The sequence below is a fragment of the Sapajus apella genome, unplaced genomic scaffold (genome assembly GCF_009761245.1).
Source record: "Sapajus apella isolate SASKATOON/1434 unplaced genomic scaffold, GSC_monkey_1.0 scaffold47, whole genome shotgun sequence".
Lineage (NCBI taxonomy): Eukaryota > Metazoa > Chordata > Mammalia > Primates > Cebidae > Sapajus > Sapajus apella.
Genome location: NW_022436987.1, coordinates 1,293,064 through 1,304,512, shown reverse-complemented (window position 1 = coordinate 1,304,512; position 11,449 = coordinate 1,293,064). Strand labels below are relative to the sequence as shown.

The 11,449-nt window shown below is 35.5% G+C and overlaps 2 protein-coding genes across 2 annotated transcripts in view; one reads left to right on the top strand and one right to left on the bottom strand.

Moving 5' to 3' along the window:
* The window catches only part of LOC116524993 (olfactory receptor 52E8-like), a 12,024-nt gene extending 6,136 nt beyond the window's left edge, over positions 1–5,888 (bottom strand). The window contains exon 1 of the mRNA XM_032240508.1: positions 5,822–5,888. Coding sequence (XP_032096399.1) covers positions 5,822–5,888 — 67 coding nt within the window. The remainder of the gene's footprint in view (positions 1–5,821) is intronic.
* Positions 5,889–8,841: 2,953 nt separating this feature from the next.
* LOC116525332 (olfactory receptor 52E8) lies at positions 8,842–9,887 on the top strand. Its single transcript, XM_032241135.1, has one exon. The coding sequence runs from the start codon at positions 8,868–8,870 to the stop codon at positions 9,816–9,818; it is 951 nt and encodes a 316-aa protein (XP_032097026.1). The 5' UTR covers positions 8,842–8,867; the 3' UTR covers positions 9,819–9,887.
* The last annotated feature ends 1,562 nt before the right edge of the window (positions 9,888–11,449 follow it).

Genomic DNA, 11,449 nt, shown 5'->3' with positions numbered 1-11,449 from the left:
GAAGGACACCTGCATTGATTCTGTGTCTTTGCTATTGTGAATACCACCGTGATGGCAATGAACACATGAGTGCATGTGTCTTTTGGGCAGAATTATTTATTTTCCTTTGAGTATATGCTCAGCAATGGGATTCCTAGGTGAGATGGTAGCTCTCTTTTAAGTTCTTTGAGAAATCTACAGGTTGCTTTTCACAATTGCTGAATTAATTTACATTTCCACTAACAGTTTATAAGGGTTCCCTTTTCTCTGTAGCCTCACTTTTTTAAAAAATATTTTAATAATAGCCATTCTAACTGATATGAGATGGTGTCTTGCTGTGGTTTCGATTTGCATTTCTATGATGACTAGCAATTCTGAGCATTTTCAATATATTTATTGGTTGCTTATATGACTTCTTTTGAGACATGTCTGTTCATGTCCTTTGCCAATTTTTTAATAGGATTATTTGTTTTTTTCCTGTTGACTTGTTTATGTTCCCTTTGGATTCTGGATATTAGATATTTGTCAGATGCATAGTTTGTGAATATCTTCTCCCATTCTGCAGCATGTCTGCTGTGTTTATAGTTTCTTTTACTGTGCAGAAGCTTTTTTAGTTTATTTAGGTCCCTTTTGTGAATTTTTGTTTTTGTTGCAATTGCTTTTGGGGACTTGGCCAAATATAATTTGTCAAGGTCAATGTCAAGAAGAGTATTTCCATGGTTATCTTTCAAGACTTTTATAGTTTGAGGTCTTATATTTAAATCTCTGATTCATTTTGAGTTGATTTTTGTATATGATGAAAGGCACAGATCCATCTTCAATCTTCTGTATATGGATAACCAGTTACACCAACACCATTTATTTAATAGGGGGTCCTTACTCCATTGCTTGCTTTGGTCAGTGTCATTGAACTGTAGCCATGCAGCTTTGTTTCTGTGTTTTTTATTCTGTTCTGTGAGCGTAAACTATTTTAGAATAGTTTTTTTCTAATTCTGTGATGAATGATGTTCATACTTTGATAGAAATAACACTGAATCTGAAAATGTCTTTGGGTAGTATGGTGATTTTTATGATACTGATTCTTCCAATTCATGAGCATCAATTGTTTTTCCATTTATTTGTGTCATCTCTGATTTCTTTCAGTAGTGTTTTGTAGTTCTCCTTGTAGAGATCTTTTGCTTCCTTGGTTAGCTGTATTCCGAGGTATTTCATTTTATTTGCAGCTACTTTAAGTGGGATTGTGCTTTTGATTTCCTTCTCAGCTTGACATTGTTGGTGTATAGAAATGCTACTGATTTTGTACACTTACCCAACCATCTGTTGTCTTTAAATGACCCATCTCACATGTAATGAAATCCACAGGCTCAAAGTAAAGAAATGGAGAAAGATGTACCATGAAATAGAATATGAAGCCAGACGCTGTGGCTCACACCTGTAATCCCAGCAATTTGGGAGGCAGATCACCTGAAGTTGGGAGTTTGAAGCTAGCCTGACAAAAATGGAGAAACCCAGTCTGCACTAAAATTACAAAATTAGCTGGGCATGGTAGGGCATGCCTGTAATCCCAGCTACTCAGGAGGCTGAAGCAGGAGAATTACTTGAACCCAGGAGGTGGAGGTTGCAGTGAGTTGAGATCATGCCATTTCCCTCCAGCCTGGGCAACAAGAATGAACTCCGTTTCAAAAAAAAAAAAAAGAAAGAAAGAAAGAAAGAAAAAAGGAAAAAGAACACAGATTGCAATTCTTTTTTTTTTTTTTTTTTTTTTTTTTTTTTGAGACGGAGTTTCACTCATGTTACCCAGGCTGGAGTGCAATCAATGGCACAATCTCGGCTCACCGCAACCTCCGCCTCCTGGGTTCAGGCAATTCTCCTGCCTCAGCCTCCTGAGTAGCTGAGATTACAGGCACGCACCACCATGCCCAGCTAATTTTTTGTATTTTTAGTAGAGACGGGGTTTCACCATGTTGACCAGGATGGTCTCGATCTCTTGACCTCGTGATCCACCCGCCTTGGCCTCCCAAAGTGCTGGGATTACAGGCTTGAGCCACTGCGCCCGGCCAGATTGCAATTCTTATAACAGATAAAACAGACTGATAAAAATTAAGAAGGACAGTGCAGAGCATTACATAATGATAAAGGGTACAATATAACAGGAAGCCTTAACTATCCTAGATGTATAGTATTTAACATCGGAGCACCCATATTCATAAAACAACTTTTTCTTGGCCTACACAAAGAATTAAACAACCACACAATACTAGTGGGATACTAGTATGTCTTAGAAAGATCATTAACACAAAAAACTAACAACAAAACCCTGCACTTAAACTGTACACTTGACCAACTAGACATAATAGACATCTACAAAACACCCACCCAACAGCCACAGAATATACGTTCTTCTCATCTTCACATGGAATATATTCTAAGACTGGTCACATGATTGGTCATAAAGTAAGCCTCAATAAATTCAAAAATATTGAAATCATACTAAACACACTCTCAGGCAGCAGTGCAATAAAAGTAGAAATCAATACTAAATAGTGTTCTCAAAACCACACAAATGCATGGAAATTAAACAATTTACTCCTGGATAACTCCTAGGTGAACATCAAAATTAAGGCAGAAATAAAGATTTATTTTAAATTAATGAACTAGGGACACAATTTATCAAAATCTCTGTTATGCAGTCAAAGCAGCAGCAGGTTTATAGAGCCCTATAAACCTTCATCAGAAAGGTAGAAAGATGTCAAACCTCAAAGCTATCAGAAGAAAATAAATAAAGAAAAGACCTTAAGGAAACTGAGATGCAAACACACACACAATACTAATGAAATCAATACTTGGTTCTTCAAAAAAAAAAAAAAAAAGATAGATAGATCCATAGGTAGATTAACAAACAAAACAACAGATCTCACAGAAATACAAAAGATCCTCAGACACTGTTATGAGCAATTCTGTTCACACAAATGAGAAAATCTGGAGGAAATGGATAAATTTCAGGAAGCATACAGTCTTTTAAATTAAATCAGGAAGAGATTAAAATCTCAGACAAATAACAGTATCTTCTGTAATTGAATCAGTAATAAAGAAACTACCAATCAAAAAAAGTCCTGAGCCAGATAGATTTACAGCCAAATTCTACCATACATCCATGGAATGACTGATACCAATTCTACTGAAACTATTCCAAAAAAATCAAGGCGAAGGGTCTCTTCTCTAACTCATTCTACGAAGCCAACATCAGCCTGATAGCAAAATCTGTCAGAAACAACAACAAAAAACTTCAGGGCTGTATTTCTTATGGACATAAATGCAAAAGTCCTCAACACAATATTAGCAAACCAAATTCAGAGACACTCGGAAAGGTTAATATATCATGATCAGGTAGGCGTTTTTCCCTGAGATGTATGGTTGTTTCAACATAGGCAAATCTGTAGATGTGATTCACCAATAAACAGAATTAAAAACAAAAACCATATGATCATCTCCATACACACAGAAAAAACTTTTGATAAAATTCCACATCCCCTCATGATAAAAACCCTGAACAAACTAGGCAATGAAGGAAGATACCTTAAATTAATAAGGGCCATGTATGACAAACCCACAGCCAACATCATACTGAATGGGCAAAAACTCAAACTATTTCCCTTGAGAATCAGAACAAAACAATGATGCCCACTCTCACCACTTCTATTCATCATGGTACTGAAAGTTCTAGCCAGAGCAATCAAGCAAAAGAAAGGAATAAAAAGCATCCAAATAGAAAAAAAAGCCAAAGTATTGCTTTGCTGACAATGTAATTTTATACCTAGAAAATCATAAAGACTCTGTCAAAAGGCTCCTAGAACTAATAAATGACTTTAGTTAAGTTTCAGAGTATAAAATCGAAGTACAACAATACATTATTATTAACTTGTCATCTTGCTGTGTAAAACTGAGCACCATTTGTTGAACAGACTGTTTTCTCACTGAATGGTCATGAAATCATCACCAAAAATCAATAGACCAGAGACATATGGGTTTATTTCTCAACAGTCAATTTGATTCCAGTGATTTTTATGACTATTCTTATGTCAGCACCATGCTTTTTTGAGTAGCTTTGTAGCATGTTTTAAAATAAGAAAATGTGAGTCGCTTAACTTTGTTTTTTATTTTTAAATTGTTTTGGCTATTCAAGGGCCTTTGCTCTTCTATGTGCATTTTAGTTTTGTCTTTCTCCATTCTGCAAAAGAGGACACTGAGATTTTAATAGGAATTGCACATGATTTATAGATAACGTTTGTGAAAATGACCACTTTAACAGTATTAAATCTCCCAATCCATGAACATAAAGTATTTTTTTATTTATGTAGACTTTCATTAATTTTTTTCAGCAGTGTTCAGCAAAACACAACTGATTGAGTATTGCTCTTGCGTTGTGCAAATGTGCAAATTTGCTGCATTTGTTTATCAGCTCTAATAGTTTTTTTTTGTGGATTCTTTATGATTTTCTACATGTAATATTATGTTGTCTGCAAATAGAGGTAGTTTACTCTTTCCTTTAAAATTTGAATAATTTTTATTTCTTTTTCTTGGCTAATTGCTCTGGCTAACCATTGAGTAGGATGTGAGTCATGGTTTTTTTCATAAATGCCCTTTATGTGAGGAATTTTCTGAGTTTGTTATTAAAATGCATATGTTCTACAACATAACAAAAATTCCACTATGTCTATATCTGGGTATGTGTGTCTGTATGTGAAAATAACATCTTGGATGTACCAGATATTTTCTTGTACAATAACCCACATTCTATATTTTAATATTATTTTACTAGAGGTGAGAGATTAGGGCATTCTCAGGTCCTTTCTGGACATTTTCAGAATCATGTACATGTGTGTGTTTGTGTTTTAGCTTCTAGGGAACATTTCAGAGCTTTGAAAAATCCCCTATGATCAATTCATTCCCCAATATTTTCTTTTGAGTTTTTTAAATAGCCTTTTGTTAGTTCCCACAGTTATTCTTGCTTCAGAAATCTCTGATGTTAAACAATTTCTGCTGATTATATTTGACTCATAGCCCAGCAAAAATCTTGTTCACAATGAGTAAGCTTTGTTTGAGTGGTGTCAAATAGATATGCACACTGTAGAAGAAATTTCCAGAGAGTTGCCATAAAATGTCCATTGGTGGATGAATTGATAAAGAAAAGTACAATGGGATAGATCACTAGATATTGATTCCATGAGAAATTCTATCAAAGAGGTCTTAAAATGAGAAAATACAATACCGTTTTAGGACTAGAAAGAGAAATCTGAAGATGAGAGAGAGTCAGGGAGCTGAGAGTTGAAGAAGATGGGATAGAAAGATAAAGAAAAAATCCTAAGCATTTACCAAGAGTTTAGCAATTTAACTTTGAAGTGAGAAATTAAAACTATTCTATCAGTGTCTGTAAATAAATATAAAATTTGGGAAAAACAAGAGAACAGTGATAAACCCTTGCCCTATTATTTCAGTATAAGGAAGAAGACATTGAGAAGAGGAATTCTCCAGAGTCTGTTAACTATGATGCTATGATACCCATCCCAGGGGAAGTGGGGCTACAAGAAGAGTATAAATATCTTCTATAGGCATAATAAATGGTGTGCTCAAAGAATATGACAAGGGATGTTTTGTAGTGATTTTTAAACTAAGGTAAGTTATATCATGGTTAGGCTTTGGAGAATACCAAGAGGGATAGAAAAAGAGCTTATGGCAAGCTAGTAGATGCAGGAAAGGTGAAAGTATGATAACAGGATGAAGAGTGAATACACACTCATACTCGTAAACTTTCCAAACTGTATTTTTACCTACATGCACCTACGGCCATGCAAAGCCTCAGATCCAAAAGTAAAGTGTGAACGCTGATGAGGAAGAAATTGTGCCAACATATCCCATATCTCTTCAGCTACTTTTTCTGCTTCTGTATATATATGTATGACATGTGAACAGCTAGAGAGCAAAGACTATCTCTCTATATTTTCTAGAACATGTAAGATATAGCAAAGGTGAAGATAGAAGGATGGTTACCAGAAGCTGGGAATGGTAGTGGGGAACTGCAGGGAGGAGGGGATGGTTAATGCGTACAAAAAATAGAAAGAGTAAATAAGACCTAGTATTTGATAGCACAACAGGGTGACTATAGTCAATAATAGTTATACATTTCAAAATAACTAAGAATGTAATTGAATTGCTTGTAATTCAACGGATAAATGCTTAAAGGGATGGATACCCCATTCCCCATGATGTGCTTATTTCACATTGCATGTTTGTATCAATACATCTCATGTACCCCATAAATATATATTGTACTCACAAAAATTAAAAATAAAGACAAATTTTAAAAATGTTTTAAAATTAATTAATTTATAAATAAATGAATAAGGAAAAAGCATGGCCCTGAGGAATAGACTTTTATGAACATAGACTCAGAGCTAGAGTAGAAAAATATCTGAGAAATGGAATAAGGTTACATGGTAGCAGACTGGTCATGAGACTGTAAGATTAGATAAAGATGGGAGAAAAGGTGTAGCTTATCTCTTTTCCTTTTGCTCATCTGTTCCAGGATGTGGGAATATGGATATGTAGGGTGTGGTGGAGATTGGTCTAACAGGGTAGTTTAAGAAGGTGACACATTGAGAACATGGATGCTGGATAGCTGGATATAATCCCATGTAGCACCTTAGAATTTGGGGGTCAAAAGAGGAGCTGAGACCCAGTTTTATTTTTAAATCCAGCTGACATTGGAAGACATATAAATATATTTTGCAATAGTGGGTAAGTAAAGATTTATTGATTGATTGGTTGCTTTGATCACTGTTTATAAACTTGGATATGATCTTGTCCTAGAGAGAAGGGAAGCATTAACTTCCAAGTCTTCTTTTAAAATCCACAGAGATACGTGGGATAAGTTGATATCCTTGGAATGTAGCCGTATTTTCATTTGTTCAGCTTATGCTGTATGGAACCCCTAAACATGACCAAGACATCAGACTTACTAAGAATCTCTGGATAAGCACATTTAAGAGGATGGCTGATTTCATTTTTATATCCTAAATGGCCACTGTGCTTCCTTTTTTCCTGCTTTGTCTCTGCTCATTTATATAGAATAAAATTTTCTTTCTTTTTTGTCAGAAGAATTTCTCTGTAAGTCAGCATAAGCCTAACTTCCTTTATAGAATTTTTCTTGACTCACCTCTACATTTAAAACATCCTGCACGTTTCTACCATAGCACTTGCGGTACAGTTCTTAAGTTTCATGTTTGGAATGTTATCTTCTTTACTACGTGGTGCCTTAAGGAAAATGTGACCAGGTATATTCTTTCTTGTATTGAAACTTCCTGATCACCACTGATACATAGAGAACTTCTTCAATATTTGACGGATAAATTGTGAAAGGTATTTCTCTGCCTATCTTATGTATTCTCAATTAGTGAAAAATAGGAAATTATACACATCTCTGATAGTTTCACCCAAGTTTACACACACACACACACACACACACACGCACACACACACACACACACACACACTTTCTCTCTTTCTGAAAGAATTTTCCAAATTATCAAATTATCTCTCATTTTTGCTTTTCTTCACGTGCTTCAAGCAGGCACCACTAGCAAGGCATTTTGTTGTCCCAGGATTAAAGTAGAACATTCACACACTTTTATCTCTGCTGTGGTGTACCTCTCAATTCTGACTTCCCCACTGTTCAAGTATTCTTAAATTGGAATCAATGCTTTTGATTCCAATTACCATGTCACATTTAACCAATTCCACATTAACTGTAAAATTAGTTTTTCCCAAATAAATTGAAGAGTAATGTACTTTTTGCTTCAAATTTTGAGTTTACTGTAATGGAGACATTCATAAAGACATAACAGCTGGGATAGAATTTGAGTAGCAACTAAACTGTAAGGCATCTAAAGTGCTTCCCATGAATACAAGACTGAGATATATTTGAAAATTGTGTAGCCCAGAATATTTCATTTCCTTGCCACAAAAAGCTGATCTATGTATGAACAGTTTCTTTACTGAATGTGTGTAGTTATGCACTCTCCAAATTATAGGCTTATCTAGATTAAAATTATGTCTTCATTCTTGTTCCCTCATAGCTGCAAAATACTCTTTGTCAATTATTTTCTTCTCCTTGTTTTTATCCATTTTCCAAATCCCATGGATAAGCTTCTTTTCTCAAACACAGGTGTGATGGAGAGTAAATTATTTATTTCCTAAAATATGACATTAAAGTTACCTGCTGTTTTGACTCCTTTTAATCAATGTATCTATTTGTGGAGGTTTTAAATTGAGAATTATTATGTAGCAGATCTTTTTCATGCATGTAAACAAAGATAAGTCATTTCTTCTACTCTCAGGAGTATACAGTCTAGTAGTCACAAGTACTTGTAAAAACGCATAGCAACACAGAAACAGGATTATGCACACTACATTTTCGATTCTCAAATAGAGGAATAGTTGAGATTACAAATACCATGATCATGAAGCAAAAATATGTGTAACATTACTATAGACACTGACCCTGGAACTTTATTCTTCTCATTTAGTTCTGGCTAAACTCCAGGTGCTGCATTTTCATTTGGCAGATGACATTCTTCTGCCTTCTCTTTTTATATTAGTTTTTGACATTAGGTAAAGGGGCAGTAGAATAAGGCTGGTTCTGTTCCAGGTGCCAGTGTTGCTCAGGAGAGGCTAGCAGAAACTGTGGAGAGTATTTTACCTTATTCACAAATAGAGATAAAGAAAGATTAATATGTTATTGTGAATTTGACTAGAAATCTGAACAAAAGGAGTGGAACAAGAATTACTAGTAGGAATATTATAATCATCACTGGTGTGCCCAGCAGCTTTATATGACAAGAAGAATGTCTATGTCTAATGACACCCAGTTTCATCCTTCTTCATTCCTACTGCTGGGAATCCCAGGGCTAGAAGATGTGCACATCTGGATTGGAATCCCTTTTTTCTTCGTGTATCTTGTTGCACTCCTGGGAAATGCTGCTGTCTTGTTTGTGATCCAGACTGAACCGAGTCTCCATGAGCCTATGTACTATTTCCTGGCCATGTTGGATTCCATTGACCTGGGCTTGTCTACAGCCACCATCCCCAGAATGCTAGACATATTCTGGTTCAATATAAAGGAAATGTCTTTTGGAGGTTGCCTTTCTCAGATGTTCTTCATCCATTTCTTCACTGCCATGGAGAGCATTGTGTTGGTGGCCATGGCATTTGACCGCTACATTGCCATTTGCAATCCTCTTCGGTACACCATGATCCTCACCAGCAAAATCATCAGCCTCATTGCAGGCATCGCTGTCCTGAGGAGCCTGTGCATGATTGTTCCACTGGTGTTTCTTCTCCTGAGGCTGCCCTTCTGTGGACACCGTATCATCCCTCATACTTATTGTGAGCACATGGGCATTGCCCGTCTGGCCTGTGCCAGCATCAAAGTCAATATTATGTTTGGCCTTGGCAACATTTCTCTCTTGTTATTAGATGTGATCCTTATTATTCTCTCCTATGTCAGGATCCTCTATGCAGTCTTCTGCCTTCCCTCCTGGGAAGCTCGATGCAAAGCTCTCAACACCTGTGGCTCTCACATTGGTGTTATCTTAGCCTTTTTCACACCAGCATTTTTTTCATTCTTGACACATCGTTTTGGCCATAACATCCCACAATATATCCACATTTTCTTGGCTAATCTATATGTGGTTGTTCCACCAGCCCTCAATCCTGTAATCTATGGAGTCAGGACTAAGCAGATTCGGGAGAGAGTTCTGATTTTCCTCAAGATTGATCACTAACCAGTTGGAGGTTGGAGAGTCTGTCACTCCAACCTAGTAGAAAGCAGAAAAACAGAAGGGAATGTTGTAGCCAATAACATTATTTGTCTGTTAACTGAAGCTTTTGACTTTAATGATAATAATAAGAATTTTAAACCAATTGGACTCCCCTTTTCCAAGTTCTTTTATTTCTATTGCTGGATCCTCAAGGCAGCTTTATAAAGTATATATTAGTTTTTTTACTCTCGTGTTTAATATACTAATGTTTGGAAAAGATAAGTGATTTATTCAAACTCCATTTTTAATAGGAAGTAGTAATATAAGCCAAATAGATCGCCTTATAGTTTTCTTTAGCATGTTTAAGAAATAACAGAATACAGAATAAAATTCTTACTTTAAAAAGATAATAAACAGTGTAAGTGGCTTCTAGAATTCTTAATAATAATAATGTACTGCATAATAATGTTAACTTACCATAAATGCAGTATATAGATATATAGATATTGATAGGTATATTATGCATGAATATACTCATATTGTGCTCACCATAATCTTATTTAACAGTTACTATTATTTCCTTCATGCACATAGAGATGCAAGCATAGTCGTCAAATTAGATATTAAAGAGAAGGAAAAAGGAAATAATGTAGCATAGGCATGACATATACATTCATAAATATTTTATTCATTTATTTGCTCACTTATTTAAATAATATTTACACAATATAATTATACACATCTGAATATACATGTGTGTGCATATACATACTTCTACCATGATTCATGTGTAGATTTATGAGCAGTATGAACATTCGAAGACACAGTGTATGGTCTTTAAGTACTTATATACATTGGGAAAAAAGAAATAATAATAAGTTGTTCCTAAAGTAGTGTTGAGACATATGTTGTTTCTTCAGGGAATTTAGAAATTTTGTGGTTATTAGCATTTTTATTCATAATAAAATTCATAGTCCCTAAAAAATTTGGAGGAAGATGATTACAAGAAGAACACTTCAAATATAAATTTTTTTATTGCTGCTCTGTCTGCCATTTACACAGTTAAGATACAGGGTTAGGCAGTAGACCACAGCAAATGGCATGTTGAGACTACAAAGCAAATACACTTAAATTTAGCTGTGATTCAATAATCTCCTATAGAAAGCAGCCCTGAGATCAGTCACTGGGTGATCAGATAGGAGCAGAATGTGCTGTGTGGAAATCAAGGGTTTAGGATCAGATTCTACCATTTTTTAATGGGGTATTCCAGGGAGTGATGACATGGAGTATCTCCCTCTCTTGGCTTCAGCTGAGGTTCTACTTGTCATATAAATCTTTCTTCCTCAGGGCCACAGCACTGCATCTGGGCAGGTGTTTACTGGTAGAAGTTAGGCGGGAAGGCTGTGGAAGTACTTGATGGTTTCTTTCTTGGAGAAGATTCTCAGACCATGGCAAATAGTTGAATGTATTCTCAAGATGTCTCAGTAGACAAGGTAGGGCCAGAAAAATTTTGAAACATAAAACACTCAGGACTGAGTGAGTAGCAGGAACTAGGGAGGAGAGAAGGAATATGGGTAGAGAGAAAGTGAGACATTCTGGATGAAATTTAAGAGGATTACAAGAGTGAATTGGTAGACACATATTCTTTTACAATC